Consider the following 20,276-nt stretch of genomic DNA (forward strand, 5'->3'; position numbering starts at 1 on the left):
TCATAGTTACATAGTTACATAGCTGAAAAGAGACTTGTGTCCATCAAGTTCAGCCTTGCTCACATCTGTTTTGCTGTTGATCCAAAAGAAGGCAAAAAAAAAAACCCAGTCTGAAGCGCTTCCAATTGTGCAAAAAACTAGGAAAAAAATCGTTCTTGACCTCAGAATGGCAGTCAGATATTTCCTTGGATCAAGAAGCTATTACTCCACTGATTAAAAATTATACCCCTGAATATTTTGTTTTTGCAAGTATTTATCGTATTGCTGTTTAAACATATATACTCTGATTAAACCACGTCTTCAGTCAGAGCATCCCACATCCTTACTTTTCTTACTGTAAAAAACCCTTTCCTTTGCCTCACACTAAATCCCCTTTATTCTAGTCTAAATGCGATGCAATGACCTTATACATTGTGTCCTACGTATAGTCCTATTTATGAATAGATTTCCAGACAATGGTTTGTATTGACCCCGAATATCAGTTGATAGTTTCCCGTTCTAAGAATCAAATTTCAGCATGCTCTGTTCTGCTTTCAGTCTCAGCACACCTGTGCAATTACAAAGGGTTGCCATCAGAAGAGTATAGTCCGTACTCTGCTTAAAGGCATGTCCAAGAGTTGGGCTTATTTTGGTTCTGTAACACTTTATAGTATAGTTGAAGTGAGATAAATATTTGCCTTTACCTGACTTCATTGAAAAGTAGTGTTGAGAAAATTAGACACCATATCTTTTACTCCAGATGCACAAAGGATTATGTGAAGGAGAAATTAGTCATATACCTGTGCCAGTATTTTCCTCAAAGTAGCCATGCAGGAGGGGTGGATAAAACATGTATACATTTATAAATCTGTGAGCGTATCTGGTAGCTTGTCAGAAATGTGTATCTGACTGTGTGGGTCTGGCAATGTATAGCTGGCAGCGTGTGTCGGGGAAAGTATGTATGTTTTTGACAGTGTATCTATGTGTATATATCTTGTATTCTGTATCTGTGGTGCATGTGTGGAAGTGTGTATCTGTGTGTGCAGGGGCGGACTGAGAACCCTCAGGGCCCCCGGGCAAAATAAATCAAGGGCCCCCTTACAGGCCCCACCCATACTCCGCAGCAAGCGCCACCCATGTCCCGCCTCCATGCACCGCCTCCAGCCACACCCTACCCAATCTTTAGACACAAGGAACAAAAGTGCAATAATCCCTTCAAGGCCCCAGTAGAGACTACAATTGAGGGCTAATGGGCCATGGAGGGGGGTCTTTCTAGCAGAGGCTATCTCAGTGTCCTTTAGAGAGTGTGTTAGAAAGAATCCCCTCCAGGCCCTATTAGAGACTACAATGGAGTCTAATAGGCTTGGAAGGGGGTCTTTCTAACAGAGGCCATCTCAGTGTCCCTGCTGGAAACAGTCGCCTCCAGGCCCCAGTAGAGACTACAATTGAGGGCTAATGGGGCATGGATGGGGGGAGCATTCGAGCAGAGGCTATCTCAGTGTCCTTTAGAGAGTGTGTTAGAAAGAATTTCCTCCAGGTCCCATTAGAGACTACAATGGAGTCTAATGGGGCCTGGAGGGGGGTCTCTCCAACACTCTGGTTCCTATTCACAATATAGCAACACAACATAGCTGATACCTGGCCAAGTTGGCTCCTCTTACCTTAATTACTGTTGCTGGCTGGCAGTCTGTGGGCTTGCTGGAAGGCTGTGGGCTTACTGGCTGCGGCTGGCAGGCTGTGGGCTTGCTGGCAGGCTGTGGGCTTGCTGGCTACTGCCGGCAGGCTGTGGGCTTGCTGGCTGCGGCTGGCAGGCTGTGGGCTTGCTGGAAGGCTGTGGGCTTACTGGCTGCGGCTGGCAGGCTGTGGGCTTGCTGGCAGGCTGTGGGCTTGCTGGCTACTGCCGGCAGGCTGTGGGCTTGCTGGCTGCGGCTGGCAGGCTGTGGGCTTGCTGGCTGCGGCTGGCAGGCTGTGGCTTGCTGGCTGCGGTTGGCAGGCTGTGGGTTTGCTGGCTTTAAGCCTAACTGGTGGCCTGTAGGCTGGCTGGCTGTCTACTGGCCAGTCTGTGGGCTGGCTGGCCTGTGGGTTGGCTGGCTTGCTGGCTACTGGGGCACTCGTAGATTATTTAAAGAAATAATCCATGCACAATAACCACTACTACTCTGTGTAGTCGTTATGGTGCCAGGAGAGCCGGCCCCCCTCCCAGAGTAAGTAGTCAAACCGTTTAAGAACAGTTTGACAACTTACCTGGGGTCTGCTGGGATATGAGGCTGTAGTAGGGTATAGGAGTAGTGGTGCAATGTGTAAGGGGTGCAGTGTGTGTGAAAGGTTCAGTGTGTGTGAGGGGGTGTAGTGTGTGAATGTGTAGGGTGTGTGGGGCAATGTGTGTACGAGGGGGCTGTGTATTTGTGTGGCAATGTTAGTATGGGGGGCTGTGTGTGTATGGGTGGGCAGTGTATGTGTGTGTGTGTGTGGCAATGTGTGTAAATGTGTATGGTGTGTGTGGGGGCAGTGTGTGTGTATGGGGGGCAGTGTGTGAATGTGTATGGTGTGTGGGGGCAGTGTGTTTATGGGGCTAAAGTTCACTCTCACCACTGCGACCACCAGGAATACCTGGTGGTCACAGTGTTGAGAGTGAACTCTAGCCCGTAGCTCCAGGGCTAGAGTTTACTCTCGCAAGAGCCGTAACGTTGCCGTGGTAACCGCGGCAACGATCTGTGCTCGCGCAAGAAGGACCCAGAGGAGCTGCAGGCTGAGCTCCCGGGTCCTCTCTTCCTCCCTCCCCTGCCGGCTGCCCGCACGGTGCCTGCGGACAGGGGAGGGGGCAATTGCCCTCCTCTTACTCCCCCCTCCCCCTCTTCTTACCCCCTTCTTACTCCCACTCTCTTCTTACCCCCCTTCTTACTCTCCCCCTCTTCTTACTCCCCCCTCCCTCTCTCCTTACTCCCCCCTCCCCCTCTTCTTACTCCTCCCTCTTCTTACTCCCCCCTCTTCTTACCCCCTCCCCACTCTTCTTACCCCCCTCCCCTTACTCCCCCTTCCTCTTTTTACTCCCCCCTCCCCTCTTCTTACCCCCTTTACTCCCCCCTCTCTTCTTACTCTCCCCTCTTCTTACCCCCTCCCCCCTCTTCTTACTCTCCCCTCCCCCTCTTCTTACTCCCCCTTCCTCTTTTACTCCCCCCTCCCCCTCTTCTTACCCCCTTCTTACTCCCCCTCCCTTCTTACCCCCCCTTTTACCCCCTCTCTTCTTACCCCCCTCCCTCTCTCTTCTTCCCCCTCTCTTCGTACCCCCCTCCCTCTCTCTTTTTACCCCCCTACTCCCCTCTATTTTTACCCACCTACTCCCCTCTCTTTTTACCCCCCTCCCTCTCTTTTTACCCCCTCTCTCTTTTAACCCCCCCTCTCTCTTTTAACCTCCCCTCCCTCTCTCTTTTAACAACCCCCTCTCTCTTTTAACCCCCCCTCTCTCTTTTAACCCCCTCCCTCTTTTAACCCCCCTCCCTCTTTTTAACCCCCCCTCCCTCTTTTAAACCCCCTCCCTCTTTTTAACCCCCTCCCTCTTTTAAACCCCCTCCCTCTTTTAAACCCCCCTCCCTCTCTCTTTTAACCCATCTCTTTTAACAATCCCCCTCTCTCTTTTAACCCCCCTCCCTTTTAACCCCCCCTCCCTTTTAACCCCCCTCTCTCTCTCTTTAGCCCCCCCTCCCTCTCTCTTTTAACCCCCCCTCCCCCTCTCTCTTTTAACTCCCCCCTCCCTCCCTCTCTCTTTTTACCCCCTCCCCGTAGCGTGGCCGAGCTGCTCTGCGTCCGCGGTGCCGGACGGATTGATAGGAAGGTGCACACACACTGAGTGTGCACCTTCCTGTCAGTCCGGCCGGGTACAGGAAACAGAAACTCCTGTTCCGCGCGGAACAGGAGTTTCTGTTTCCTGTACCCGGCCGGACTGACAGGAAGGTGCACACTCAGTGTGTGTGCACCTTCCTATCACTCCGGCCGGCACCGCGGACGCAGAGCAGCTCGGCCACGCTACGGGGAGGGGAGGTGAGAAGCTGCAGCCGCCGGAGCGCTCAGGCGGCTGCAGCATTTAAAGGGGCGGCCGGGCCCCCTGATGGCGGGCCCCCCTCCCGGCCGGGCCCTCGGACCATGTCCGAAGTGCCCGACCGGTCAGTCCGCCCCTGTGTGTGTGTCAAAATCAGAGTATCTGTGTCTGAGTATGTGAATGTGGTTTATGCATCCAAGAGTACATATCTATATGCATATGTGTGCCTGGCAATGTGCATCATGTGTGCATATCTGACAACGTGTGGGTTTGTGTGTGTGTCTGGCAACATGTATCTGCGTATCTATGCATGTATGGAGTGTGCATGTTTTTGGGAAAGTCTAGCTGTGTGTGTCTGGAAATGCAAATCTCTTCATTTGAAGCTTTTTATGTGTCAGGAAAAGTGTGTCTGCATGTGTCTGTGAGCATCTGCCTGCTAATGAGTGTGTGTGTGTGTGTGCATATATAGCATGGATGAAAGGATTATATTTCTCTGCCACCACAGCTAGTTCCTGGAAAATTAGCTTTTGGTTTTCTGGAGGAATGAGTGCAGCCATAGAGTGCAGCCACATTATTAGAAACCAAAGATAGGGCATCCTTGCTGAGAAAATGTGAAGGGTTCTCGTGTTATTTGTTTTCTGAAATTGGGATTAAGTGGGTGCAAATGATATGGAGAGAGGAAATGGGCTTACTAAATTGAAAGTCATTGATCCCTGATTGATTAACAAATTCTGCCATGGCATATCATGTCCCACAATAATTCAGTTGTAGACTTCTCAAAGTTTCAGTTGCACTACTTGTTTGGAGTTTGGACAGATTGCTTTCTATCTCCTTTATAATCTCATATTATTTCAGCTGTCAGTTTTAGTTGTTTGGTTTATATGTCTGCTGACTTTTTATGTAAGGATTGCTAGTGGTTTTATCACCTTTGCCTTGTTGTTTTAAAGTGATTGTAGTCTCATTTAAATGACTAATATTTATTGTTTGAACCTGGTTAGGTTTTACACAGAATGTAATAATCGTAATCCTCAAATGCTTGGATGTTTTTGTTTTTTTATTTACATTTGATATACTTTTTAATTAAGCACATTTGTTTTATATTTTTTTCATCCTTTAGTATTTTAGTATTTTATCACTATGTTAAAAGATTATCCACACAATAAATAAATACAAAAAAATAAATTCACATATTTTTAAGTGGTGAATACATTTAAGGACTGGCTAGTGGTTAAGGTGTGTGTGTGCTTTTCTCCAAAGGAAGAACTAGTTTATTAAAGTAAAGCTTTACAAAATTCAACCGCACTTGACATTTCAGTTCCAATGGTGATTTTTTTTTTTTTACATGTCATATATTTAAACGCATTTCTAGTTTTTCTTTAAATATTATTTCTGAAAGTAATTGACGATATATACATATATACTGTATATTATAGCACGTATCACATTCTTACGTTATTGAGCTTTAATTTGTTCTTTTCTCTCCTTTGTAGGTGTCCAGAGATGTGATACAGGACAGCCCGACTCCTTCTCCGTGCAGCTTCAAAATGTGACCCTGCTTTTCCTCTCCCCTTGTATTTTTCTGTAGAACAAAGGTAACAAGCAATTAAATATCACCACAAGCAACTTTCCTTTTTTTGATGTTGAACTTCTGTGACCCTGTTTAAAATAATAAAATTATAATGAAAACCTTCAGGACTTTGCTATTTCCGGTGCTGAATGAACAGGACATTCTATCTAAGACCTTCCTGTAATTTGAACCATTTTAAATACAATATATATGATATATTTAGAGAGAGAGAGTTTAAGCGTTCACGATATTGTACCTCCATCTTAGCTGCCTGTCAATCATTATTATCATTATTATATTAGCTTTGTCCTTTGAGAAAACATGCAGAAAAGAGGAGAATGTTTACATTTTTCCTCTTCATTTGTAAAGTTTGCCCTATAATTGTAAAAGAAAACATATTTTTTGAAATATATAGATTATTCTTTGTAACAGAATATAGCCTTATGACACAGACAGTGTATTTTATTATATGAATGCCGTTAATGTATTTTTGATGATCTGGGTTGGGAAAGTTAAAAACATACTGGACACTATCGCTAATGCTTATTTTCCCAACACTGGTCAGTTTAAATACCTTAAGAAATTTTTAAAGAAGGTTCTGAATGTTTCTAGAGGTAGGCTTATAATTTGTAGAGATAACAATTTTGTTCTTGATTTAATCTAGACACCACTAGGGAACAAATAAACACAACTTCTGCAAGTGCCTCTGATAAAATGGCTAAATTGTGTTCCCAACATTTGTTTTCAAAGGGTCTTTATAACTCATGGTGGTTGATGCATGATGGAGAGAGGGATTATACCTACTATTCTGTATTCTATAACATGTACTCCAGAATTGACAGGTTATTGGTGAATCCACTATACCATTTGTAACCAGATCTATCATCTGGTCTGATAACGCTCCATTAATTCTACATCTTTTTGAGGAATTTTCGGCGACACCACACAGGTCTTGGAAACTGAGTGATTATTTCATTTCAGAGGGTGAGAATAAAATCTTAACTGAAAAAAATATAAAAAAATATTTCTAATGACAATACTGACTCAGATGTTCATTGCAGTACAGTGTGGAACACTCATAAGGCGGTTCTGAGAGGCCATTTCCTCCAGAGGGCAAGTTTCTTAAAAAAGACTAAATGCAATCATTTTAAAACATTAGAAAAGGAACTTTATAATCTCCTAATAAAGGCTAATAGGATCCCCCAGGGTCAGTTTTGACTAGGATTGCTAATATCAAAAACAAAATTAATGATTTACAATTGGAGCATACGGCTTTGCAATTGAGATGCTTAATACAAACATTTCATTCTAAAGGCAATAAGGCCTCTTCCCTGCTGGCAACTAAACTCAGGCAAACAAACCAGCAATCGATGATTGAATTTTTCATATGAGGATCAGAAAAAATTAAATTACCCAGCCAACTAAAATTAGTAACATGTTTGCCGAATATTATAAATCCCTCTATAATTTGGTAAATGTTACCGCTATTACCCAACCTTCATCAGATAATATAAAAACGTTTTTGGATAAAATTCAATTGACACAAATCCCTGTAGAAAATGTAGAACTTTTATCCAATGATATCTTGTCTGATCTTATTTTAAAGGCCATTAGAAAAACCCCTAGTGGTAAAGCACTTGGACCAGATGGCTTTACTTTGCAATATTATAAAAACATTCTAGGAAATACTTTTGCCCCATTTGACAAAACTATTTAACTGTTATTAGCATGTGGAGTTATGCCAGAAGAGGCCTTAAAAGCCAGAATAATCACTTTACCAAAGCTAGGAAAGTAACCAGACAAATGTTCTAATTTTTGCCCAATCTCATTAATGAATAATGATACTAAAATTATATGCTAAAATATTATCGAACCGATTGGCTTTATTTGTGCCCTTGCTTGTTAACAATGACCAGGTGGGATTTGTTATGGGCAGACAAGCACCAGATGGCACCAGAAGATTAATTAATCTGATTCACCAAATTAAAATTGATTGGATGCCTTCCCTCCTTCTATTTTTGGATGCTGAGAAGGTGTTTGATAGAATACACTGGGGCTATCTGAGAGAGGTGATAGTCATGATGAACTTGCCTTCCTCTTTTATTGATGTGGTTTTCGCACTGTACTGCAGATCATCAGCAGAAGTATATGCATCAGGCTTTGTTTTTGATACGCTCCTGTTGTCTAATGGTACCAGACAGGGGTGTCCATTGTCACCATTAGTGTTCATTTTAGCTATGGAATCCCTGGCTAAGACCATACTCAGGACAAGTTAAATTAAGGCAATTAAAATAGGTGATGGTGTTCATAATGTGGGTCTTTTCGCTGATGATGTGATTTTTATCTCTTGGAGACCGAGAATCATCTTTGGGCCAATTGATGGACATTTTACTCGAATTCTGAAAAATATAGTATTATAAAATAAATTCTCATAAAACTCAAGCATTATCATTTCATATTCCAAAGTCTGTGTTGGAAACATTGATGGAGGGATTCCAGTTTGATTGGAGAAAGTAATTTCTTTCTTATTTAGGAACTAATTTGACCAAGAACCTGTCAAACATGTATTCATTTTACCTCTCCAAGTTGTGGCCATAACTTAAAAAAGGGTTGGTAAGTTGGTCTGAACTTGAGTTATCCTGGTTGGGGAGGATAGCTTCTATCAAAATAAATATTCTTCCTAAAGTCTTGTATTTTATAAGATCTATACCCTTAAGTGTCCCCTTGTCTTTTTTTAAGAAGATACATTCGAATCTTCTTGGATTTATCTGGAGGAACAGAATGTGCAGACTTAATTTAGTGGTACTACAGAACTTTAAGGGTTGGGGAGGCCTGGGGTTTCTTGATTTAAAAAAATATACTTATGCAGTCAATGCAGCAGCTGCTATTAAATTTAATTTAGGTTCACTAAACCAAGATGGTTAGAGATGGGAACAGAAAAAAAAAAACACCAATACTCTATTAAATAATTAATTTGGCTCCCTATTTCTCAAAGACTTCAATTATCTGCAATGTTTCCATCAACGAAAATATAATTAAAAAACGTGGGATGTATTGTTTAAAATATTAAAACCCAGCTTGTCTAGGTCAAGAGCTATGCCACTTTCTATCTTAAATTATTATTATATACAATTAGATTTTACTGATTTGCACTCCAAATTCATAAACAATATTGATATATTTTTTCAACGATGATTCGCTAATATTGTTTTAAAAATGTAAAATTAAATATGATTTGGACGATAGTTGGTCCCCGCGGTACTCTGCAATTATTGAGATCCTCCAAGAGCAATTTGACATCCCCAATCTTGACCACAAATTAATAAAATTAAAACTTTTGAACTTTGAAATGTTTTATTTGTTCACCCAAATCAAAAATATTTGACCTCCTCATGTTATTCTCATTTTTTTTACAGTTCAAGATCCAATACCAGATTATATTCTAGCCTTGGAAAAAGATTTGGATCTGTAATGGGACCTGGAGTAATGGCTTGCATTCACATAATCTCTCAAAGAGATCCCACAGTGTTCCAACGATATAGAAAATCACTACAAAATTGCCACGTTGCCCTTTAAGAATTCATAAAACGAACGCAAAACATTCAGATAGGTGTTGGAGGGGTTGTGGAGGCCTTGGTACCCTTTCATATATATGGTGCCACTGTGCAAAATTGCAACTGTTCTGGCAGGGAATACATTCACTGATTAAAAAGATATATCCGTCAATTATAACATTCTCTACAGAGGTGGGTTTATTAAAAAAAAAACCTGAGACATCAAGTAAATTAGACGGAATCATGGTAGGCCACATTCTTATTGCGGCCACGTCGATCATACCTTGTTATTAGAAGTCTACTACTTTACCATCAATTAAGGAAGCACTCATTTTAGTGCTCGATAACAAAAGGTATGAAATGGCATTGCGGCAACCCTCACCTCAAAAAGTGAATTTGCAATTTCATTGGGATGCCTGGGAAAATGATATAAGTAAAAAGTTTCTCCTGTAGACAATTCCACACACCCTGTTACATATGGATATACAATATATTTAGACATACAATTGGTTATATTACTCTCTGTATTATATTTTGACAGGAATAAATCCACTATTTTATTATGATACATTTGGATAGTACCTGTCCCCCCCCCTTTTTTTTTGTTGTTTCTTTTTGATCATGTTTTTTTTTTCCCTTCCCTTCTCCTTTCAACTAGTTTCTATTGTTAAATGTTGATTTCTTTATATACTAAAATAATTTGAATATGTTTTTTTTAAAATACTGTTCAATAAAAAATAGTTTGAAAAGGAAATGCATTACACTTGATCGATCACAAAATGTTCATACATAACTTAGACTATCAGGCCAAAAGTTTGCATTTGATTTTGTGATTTCCTCTTTGTATATGTTCATATATTCCATAACCAATGCACTACCATTTACTGATATATCTCTTGATGCACTCGCATTATGCTGATTGGTAACATTTCCTAGATGCAGGACACACGCAAAATGAAGTGGTACAGTTAAACAGATGCCTGAATTCAGAATGGTCCCACCAAACACGGAATATTTGTGAGTAATCTAATCATTTTCTTTGACATACTATCCCCAGATTTCTCTGCAAGGGATCTTAAAATGAGAGCCCCATCTCCCTGCTACAATAAAGTAAGCAAGTTTGAAATAGAAACGTATTAATCATTTGTAGCCATTTAGGTGGACATGAGGTAACCATGAGGTAATTAGTGCACACCATAGATTATTTGTAAACTGCTGTTACGGCTTGCTATGGCAATATATGCTAGTTAGACGTGAGTATTCAATTTCAAACAAATTGCTGTTTGTCTGAATTTTAGACAATTGTTGGTTCTTCTGAATTACATAACTCTGAAGGGCCATATGGACGAATCATAAAACAAACAATATGGACAATGGACAAATAGCTTAGGTTTTTTCATGATTTGAAGTGCAGTCACCCCCCCAAAAAAAAGAGGATGTATAGAAAAACAGATGATAGATGGTTATGGGACAGCCACTAAATGTCGATACAAATATAAAATATAAAAAACATGGATTTTTTTACTGCTCTTCTTTTTTTCCCTCCATTGTCACTTCTCACTTGATCTGTGAACCAGGTGGAGGGATAATGCACCTATCAGTGTACTGAAAAATCTATACATAATATTTACATTATGCATATATTATGTAGCACACCATTTGGCCCATTTTCATGCCTTTTAGTTGTCTGAATAGTTTTTTCTGAAATGAATTCACGGATAGAGCATATCTGATTCAAACTTCTGAGATATGCAAGGGGTGTAGCACCTCTCTGTAATAGCAAAAGATGAGCTACACCTGCTTGAGAACTGTGCTGGGACCCACCAATGTGCAAGATATTTGAGTTTTTTTTGGCTGTGATCAGTAAATACTTGAGATTTATTTTAGTTAGTTAGATACTTTTGCTTTATCTCTCCCTGTCATCTGTTTTGGCACTGTTACAAGGCTGGCATTAGGAATATACCAGCAGCATTGCCTGTTTATTTTGCGGCTGGCAGTGAGCCAGCTGCCTTTGTGTGGCGGGGAGAAGCAGCTTTGTGTCGGTGCACTGTGTAAGAGTGTTGCCTGTAGACCTGTCTGTCTGCCTCTCATGCTCCCCATGTGCAGGGCAATATTAAGAGCCCTTTGGGCCTGGTGCAGACAAATTTGATAGGCCTAATTACAAAATCTTATCGACAGAAAACACTAAAACAGTTATACCTCCCAAGCGTCATGTAACTGGAGGGGGTGCTGCAGGGAATTTCACAGGATACATATACCCTTTGCTAATCTCTCACTTTCATCTTTCATGTAAATCCATACCTCGTAGCAGCTGTGTCTGGTGAAGCAAGATTTCAGTGGGCGGTGTAAGAGGGTGAGCCACTGATGTGAATCACGTAAACAGAACTGCCCAAAGGGACAAACATGCCCTAAAAAGGGGCATGTCTGCACAAAGAAATAGATGGTTAGTCGGGGTGTGAATGCACAATTATGCAGGATGAACAACCAAGGGCATACTGTGCAGGCAGCATCCTGAGTTTGTCTAATGACAACTTTCTAAGGACTGTCCCCTAGCACTTGCTGGTCCACTCCTCTCTTAACTTCTTACTACCAGACAGATGCTCCTGTTATAGAGTTTGGGACAGAGAAAAAGTGTATGTAGTGAGTGTAGAATAAAGGGAACATGCCACAGTGTTAAAGAGACTGAAGCAGCAAGAGCATTTGCAAAGTGCACAAAGTCAGCTTTACCTTAACTAATTGTCAGCCAGTCCACACCAGTTTTGTTCCTCTACGTCCCTTTTAAATTTCCATACTTAAGCAAGAGCATGTGGAGAGTAGTAAAAAAAATAATAATATTATTATTATTTTTAAAATCAATGGAACTATTCCAGGCATGGGCCTTGAGCTGCAGCTCCATCAGCCCCAATGTTAATCCGGCCCTGCCCGTGTGCTTTGGTAAGTCACCTGGCTTCACCAAACATGCAGAGAGTGCGAGTGGCAGAAAGATAAGATATCTGTGCACATTCACAGGGCAAAAGCACTGCTTCTGACTAAACACCAAGGAGGTCCTGAAGATGCCATCTGGGTCATTGGATAAGTCCAGTGATGTCAGGCATCTGGGTGAAGAACAAGTGCAAGGATGCCATCATGCCATGTTCTGTTACATCATGCCATGTTCTGTGGAGATGTCTGGCTTTGGCTTCTGGTATCCAGTACTCTTTTTACATTTCTTGTTTAGTTTTTCTTGTTTTTTTTGTTTCCTATTCTATGTCTGCTTTTCTTTATGCTGAGTTTTTCTGGGTTCATTTCTGTAATCCGTCCCTGGAATTCCCAGTGTCCATGTTTCCCTTGTGGTTGTCCGAGAGCGCGTTATTGATTTTGGTTATTCTGGTTATTTGACTTTGGCATTGTTTTTGACTTCCCTGTTTTCTGGCATCCCTGACTCCTGGCTTTTCCTTATCGCTGTGTCTCTTTCTGTATCCCTTGACCTCGGCTATTCCTGACTATTCTTTGGTACGTTAGTCCGGCCATTCTATGGGCCGGTATATGTTACCTATCAGTCCTCTGTGTTACACAATTCTACGTGCTGGATCATTCTGTAAACCTGACAGGGAAGCAATCAGGGTGTCTGAGCAAGTGCTAGAAATGCAATCAGTGTGCCTGAGCAAGTTGACTGGGGTAGAGAGATGATGAACAGCTGCTGGGGGCAGAGCAATGACACAGAGCAGCTTAGGATGGAGTGATGGCACATAGATGCTGGGGCCAGAGAGGCTGATCCCAGAGAGATGGCATTGGCAGGTTGTTTGTGGGCATAGATGGCACTGGCAGGTTTTCTGGAGGCACATATGGCTCACTGGAATGATATTACAATTGTATGAACTTACTGCTCTTTGGCATTATATACATGGTTTATGCATTAACTGCTCATTGGCATGATATACCAAAAATGTGCATTAATGCTATTTGGCATGATATTCAAGGGTTATACATGTGCTTCTCATTGCCATGATATACCCAGTTTATGCATTTACTTTTCATTGGCATAATGTATCAAGTTTATGCATTTAATGCTCATTGACTTGAAATACAAGGGTTATGCATTTAATACATTAATAGCATTCCATTGCTAGGAAATCCTTTAAAACTCCTTTTACTAAATGCTTGCCTGGTTGAAGAGAACTCCCTTATTGATTAGTGATATCCAAGTGTCAAGTGGGCAGGGCAATCGCTCCCCGGACTCCTCTCTAACCTCTTCACATCTAAATGCCCAAGTGCATAGCATTCTTTCTATTTAATTACATTGTATGTCTATCAACTTGTGTCTATTGCTGATGTTAATGGGTGGGTTGGTGAAAATGCACTATGGACCACTAAATAGTCTTTTCCCCCTGGGGCACAAGTCGCCAGCCCTCCCCTGAGAAATAGTGTTGCCTGTAGACCCCCGGTAAAAAAATCAAACCTTTAGGAAATGGTTTGACTACATACATTGGGGGGCAAGACAATCATGGAGTGGTTATGTTGCATGGGATTTTTCTTGTCTTAGTATGGTATATAACTAATAATGCTTTGAATGTGTGATCATGAGTATGATGTTATTGACTCTTCGATTCATTCCATTAGCTTTGTATTGAGATTTTAATTTCTTATTTCCCATATCTCAGATTTAATTGTCCCATGTGTAGTATATAATTTGACAATATGTTTTTATACAACCTTTCTGACCTCCTATATTCCTCACCTACCTTAAACATCAGCTCCTCTCATAATGGGTTGTAAAACATCAATCGATTTGGTCCTCTTCTATTATTGTCTTTAATGTTTTCTAACAAACTAACAAGAATATCAGTAACGGTCCTGCAGACCGTGTCACATAGCATCTGAACTATCTGCACAAACCAGCCTATGACAAACAGATTAATGAATAATAAAATAACATTGGTGAATAGCGAAAACCATAAAAGAATAAAACCACTCAGATGCATTTTGCAGTAGTAGATTTTTTGACAATAACCGCCTTGAAATTCAATAAAATTCAACAACTGATAAGAAAATAGAATTTACTTACAGAATGTTAAACTGTATTAGCAGGAATTAGAATAACCAAATAACTTGCAAGTTTTGTGAAAGGTGCTTTATATAATTTTTCTTCAAGCCAGTTTTTTATTTGCCCACAATCGTGTAGGTTTTATTACTATCTCGTTTGTATCAGAATTTGGTAATAGTTAAAACGTTAGCTGTGATATGATGCATTATTACTCACTTAAAGAGGACTACTTTAATATGAAGAAAGCACCACAAAAGTATTATAGAAAGAAATTAAAAACTGTGGATTGCTTATAAACATTATGAACAAATATAGTTTAATGTATAAAACTACACTTAAAAACAACAAAAAGATACAGTGGGAGAGGAAACCAGAAATAATGAAATTACATTTTTTTTTCATAGTTTAAATGTTCTATTGCATTTAAAGAATTCTATCAAGTACAATAGAAAATAGAGAAGTTGCGAAAATCTGTTACGCTTGTCTTTCCATTTCCTCCTCATAAACGTTACGCTTCATTCCCCTAATAGGCTGGGAAACATCTTACTGCTAAGGAAAAAATTATAAATTATAATAATCGTAACAACAGGTTAGCACAGAACTTAACAGAGCATGAAACGGGCAAAGATCAATGGTAACCATTTTAGAAGTTTTGGAAATATGTAAAAGTATATTTTGTGTGATTCAGACCTTTATAGCCGTTCTTTACTACATATAGCTTTTCCTGCTAAATTAAATGTAATTTATTTCTGCTAATTTGAATTAATTAATTTAAATAAAATTACATGCATTTCTACTTGAGGAAATAATCAGTGGTCAAGGGCATCCTTAGGTGACATTTTGTCCACCACTCACTTTGGTTAGTCCTACATTCATGGTTAATGGCATTACCTCTACATTGTTAAGTCTTACCCCCTTCCTAATTATAAATACAGGGAATGGCACCGGAGGGCAGCTGCAGTCACATTGAATGAGTAGACGATCCCCTCGCTCACACTGCAGGATGGATACAAGAACTTGGTATCAATCCCACAAGATGGATGACACCTTTGATGAGACAAGAGTGTTGCAGTTCCACTGTGAGTATGGTACACAAGGGGGTGTGGGACTATTATGTAAGAGTTATGTTACAGTTATTTATTTTCTATTAACAGTTCTGCTTATACATGCCAGAGGGTACTTGCAGCATTACTGTAGATAGGTAGGAATACTCAGATTATCACTTATTAATTGCAGTGTCTAATTTGCATCTACTACAAACAGTATTCATTTTACTATGACAGATATATATGTATTGAGCATTTTCTGGTTTGAGTTTCATCAATGCTGTGTGATTCTGGCCCAGTGGTGGCAGCTTGTAGCTGTCAGGAACACCACCTGGCCAGCATCATTTGCTCACCCTGTCATATGTTCTGAAGCTAGATGCTCAATATGTGTTCCATTTATTGAAGCAGGACCTGCTATCTATTTGGCACCAGTTAATGACACACACAGATTTATGCATCAATGTCCCAAGGTTTCTTTTTTTACTGGTGTGAACTAGACATGCAAAGGGAAAGTCTGTAAAAGGCAAGCCTTCCATCTACTCAATGCCTGTGCTTCAGACCTTCTAAAACTTGCTGTCACGTCTAAACATTTGTTATGAAGGAACACAACTGCAGATTTCTTATAGTTTGAATATTTATTATAAAAAGTAAAAGGTATTGACGTTAAGTCCAATTACAGGTACTGTAGCTTTAATTAGTAAACGATAACTGAAGTCCACAATTACAGGCACTGTAGCTTTAAGTAGTAAACGATAGTAATTAGCAGACACTGAATCAGAAAGAGTCTCTTAGTAGTATTAATGATTTAGGTGATAAGAAGTTACAATAGCTGTTCCATAGATTTTAACTGAAGCAAGACAGATGCAGCTAACTGAGATAAAGTATGAGTTGAAGTTAGCTGTAACGGGTTTGTTTTATCGAAGGACTTTGGAGACAGGAAATAACAGCTTTGAGATGCAACGCTTATCACAGTGGTTTTACTTAGCTTCCGGCACATAGAACACTGGTTCCCGAGATCTCCTCAGAGGCGGTTATCCTGGATGGAGAGAGTTCAGCTTTAGTCGTGGATGAGGAGAGGTGAAGGGAACTTGAAGTCTTCCAGTCCGGTCCGGTAACAGAGAGCTTTCACAACGATGTTGTAGCCGGTTCGTGAGTACGGAACGTAGTTCAATAATCCAGCGTCGATCAGCTGGTGCGGTCGGATTAAATAAGGAGACCGTGTCATAAAGAGGTGTGGCTAAGCTCCGTGGAACCAGGAAGTAAGAGGATACCATAGTTAAGGCATGACAGTACCCCCTCCTTAATGAGCAACCTCTGGGTGCTATTGACTTGGTTTAGAAGGGTAACGCTTGTGAAATTTGGAAATTAATTTGTCAGCATGAACGACAGAGGAGTTTTCCCATGTATCTTCATCAATTCCATATCCTTTCCATCTGATGAGGTATTGTAAAGAGCCACGATGGATCCTTGAATCCAGTATACTTTGAATTTCGTATTCTTCTTCACCCTGGACCAATATGGGATCAGGAGAAGTAGTGACATTTCTTTGGAAAGGGTCAGGATGATGAGGCTTCAGCAAGGACACATGAAAAACAGGATGTAGCTTCAAAGTAGGTGGAAGTTTCAATTTAACAACATTACGGTTGATAACCGATATTATTGGAAAAGGACCAAGAAAAAGGGAACTTAACTTCTTTGATGGACGGTTTGTAGAGATGTTCTTTGAGGAAAGCCAGACAAGATCACCGATTTCATAAGAGGGAGGAGGTTGTTCCACCAAGAAGTCCATAGAAATGGATTGCCAAGGCCGTTCAGGAATCGGTAAATTCAATAATTGACCGAATGGTTGATGATGGACATGTTTGGATCTTTGGCATATAGAACAAGATTTGACATAAGATTCAATAGTTTGGTCTTGACGAGGCCACCAATAGTATCTTTTAGATAATTCAAGGGTCTTTTTTATACCTGGATGACCTGCCAGAGGGGAATCATGAATAAATTCAAGTACTTTAATTCTGAAAGAGGGAGGTACATAAATCCGGTCTTTAAAATAGTAGAGACCGTTTTTCTTGGATAATTTAATTGATTTAGGAAGTTCAAGAGCATCTTCACTGAGATCTTTAATGTCGTCAATAAGAGAAGATAAAATTCCAATGACTGTAGGAGGAGGAAACTCTAGTTCGGTGTCAGAACAACATGAGGTTTTAGCTGGTTCTTTAGTAGACTTAAGAATTGGAATACGTTGCAAGCATGTTTTTTTGCAATAATCGGAATTAAAGGCAAGAGAGAAGGGAAACCATGAGATTTGAGGGTTGTGGTTCCTTAACCAGTTGATCCCTAATATAATAGGAAAAAATGGTGATGAGACAACATCAAATATAAGACTTTCAGTATGAGTATGATTGATGGTTACTTTTAGAGGGATGGATTCATGAAGTATTGGTCCCGATGAAATGAGGGACCCGTCAATCACTTTAACAGGCACAGAAGTTCTTTTACGAACACAAGGAATTTTATTCTTTGTTACAAAGGCTGAGTCGATGAATACTCCATTTGCACCGGAATCGATAACAGCCTTGGTTATAATTCTTTTATTGTCCCACTGTAATACAAGAACGATAGGGGACATTTGAGTATTTGCTGTAGAGGGAAGTACACTTAGGATGGAAGAGGCATGAGACTGCCTACTGCCTTTTATCCGTTTCAGTGAAGGACAATCAGAGACTAAATGAACTTGAGAGGCACAATACATGCAGAGGTTTAATATACGTCTTCGATTTTTCTCTTCAGGAGTGAGGGGACTTCTTATTATCCCTATTTCCATAGGTTCGATTGGTTCGGATGGGTTGTCAGGAGGCTTTGGAGGATGAAATGATTTTTTCCCAGTTGAAGTTGAGAGAGCCTTTTCGGTCTTTCTTTCTCTAAGCCTTCTGTCAATGCTGATCGATAGATGAATCAGAGCATTCAAAGTAGTAGGGAGTTCTATTCTGGATAGTTCATCTTTAACAGCTTCAGATAAGCCGATTCGAAACTGGTTGCGCAATGCGATGTTATTCCATTGCGTTTCTGCTGCCCATCTTTTAAATTCAGCAATATAATCTTCAACGGGTCTATGGTTTTGTAGCAAGGTTCTAATTGTTAAATCAGCAGTATTTTGTTTGTATGGATCTTCATAGAGAAGAGACATGGCTTTAAGGAATTCCTCCAGTGAATCTAAGATGGGGTCATCATTGTCCAAAAAGGAATGGGCCCAGGACATAGGTTCACCTCTCAGAAATGAGATAACTGAATAAACCTTAGATCTTTCTGTGGGATAAGATCTAGGTTTTAAAGCAATCAATAATTTGCAGGAATAAAAAAACTCCTTATATTTGGAACGATCACCATAGAATTTTTCAGGGTTACATACAGCAGGATCGCTAGCTGAGTGCAGAATAGTATGAGGAGTATGAGTTTGTAGATCTCTGACATAAGTGAGAATTCTTTCATTAGTAACTTGCAGGTCTTGCATACCTTGGGCTAGTGTATCAACTCTTTGATTCAGCGTAGTTATCGTAGAATCGAAATCTGCTGGATCCATTACAATGGCTGGATTATTCTGTCACGTCTAAACATTTGTTATGAAGGAACACAACTGCAGATTTCTTATAGTTTGAATATTTATTATAAAAAGTAAAAGGTATTGACGTTAAGTCCAATTACAGGTACTGTAGCTTTAATTAGTAAACGATAACTGAAGTCCACAATTACAGGCACTGTAGCTTTAAGTAGTAAACGATAACTGAAGTCCACAATTATAGGCACTGTAGCTTTAAGTAGTAAACGATAACTGAAGTCCACAATTACAGGCACTGTAGCTTTAAGTAGTAAACGATAACTGAAGTCCACAATTATAGGCACTGTAGCTTTAAGTAGTAAACGATAACTGAAGTCCACAATTACAGGCACTGTAGCTTTAAGTAGTAAACAATAGTAATTAGCAGACACTGAATCAGAAAGAGTCTCTTAGTAGTGTTAATGAATTAGGTGATAAGAAGTTACAATAGCTGTTCCATAGATTTTAACTGAAGCAAGACAGATGCAGCTAACTGAGATAAAGTATGAGTTGAAGTTAGCTGTAACGGGTTTGTTTTATCGAAGGACTTTGGAGACAGGAAATAACAGCTTTGAGATGCAACGCTTATCACAGAGGTTTTACTTAGCTTCCGGCACATAGAACACTGGTTCCCGAGATCTCCTCAGAGGCGGTTATCCTGGATGGAGAGAGTTCAGCTTTAGTCGTGGATGAGGAGAGGTGAAGGGAACTTGAAGTCTTCCAGTCCGGTCCGGTAACAGAGGGCTTTCACAACGATGTTGTAGCCGGTTCGTGAGTACGGAACGTAGTTCAATAATCCAGCGTCGATCAGCTGGTGCGGTCGGATTAAATAAGGAGACCGTGTCATAAAGAGGTGTGGCTAAGCTCCGTGGAACCAGGAAGTAAGAGGATACCATAGTTAAGGCATGACACTTGCATGCATTTAATGATGCATTTTTTCACTCAATGTATATCTAAAAACTGTTTGCAAAAACTGCAGATCTCTTGTCTTTGCAAGCTGTCCTCTTCTAAGCCCCCCAGAGTTTCTGTGGCTTTCTAACCACAAACTTTCCAATGCAGCTCAATGAGAAGTCTTTGCAAGGCAGGTGCTCTGTGCAATTGCTGCCTCTTGACTTCAGTGCAAATAAGCTACCCAAACCAGGAAGTAATAAGTCCTGTGGTCTGGGGGTGTGACCAATATAATTTCTGAAAGCGTCAATTTCTGAAAAAATAGGAAACACTCTTCACACATTTAGCTTTATCGGCAAGGTAAAATACTTTAGGGGTCTGGAGTGTCCCTTTAAGCTGACTTATATTGCTATGCATCAACTACAAATCTCATGACTGCTGACTCCTTCGATCACCAAATCCCGTTACCCTTCCATTCCCAATAAGTAACGCAACACCATGTTAAGTGGGTAAGGGCAACGGACACAGCTTTATTTAAACCAGCATAACCAAATACTGTCAGCTGCTGGTTTTACTCAGCAGACA

At 40.4% G+C, this 20,276-nt stretch overlaps 1 protein-coding gene across 1 annotated transcript in view; it reads right to left on the bottom strand.

Moving 5' to 3' along the window:
- KCNH8 (potassium voltage-gated channel subfamily H member 8) overlaps positions 1-20,276 on the bottom strand; it is a 461,858-nt gene that overhangs the window by 128,801 nt on the left and 312,781 nt on the right. Inside the window, exon 4 of the mRNA XM_063452300.1 lies at positions 5,467-5,594. Coding sequence (XP_063308370.1) covers positions 5,467-5,594 — 128 coding nt within the window. The remainder of the gene's footprint in view (positions 1-5,466; positions 5,595-20,276) is intronic.

Source organism: Pelobates fuscus, chromosome 4 (assembly GCF_036172605.1).
Source record: "Pelobates fuscus isolate aPelFus1 chromosome 4, aPelFus1.pri, whole genome shotgun sequence".
NCBI lineage: Eukaryota > Metazoa > Chordata > Amphibia > Anura > Pelobatidae > Pelobates > Pelobates fuscus.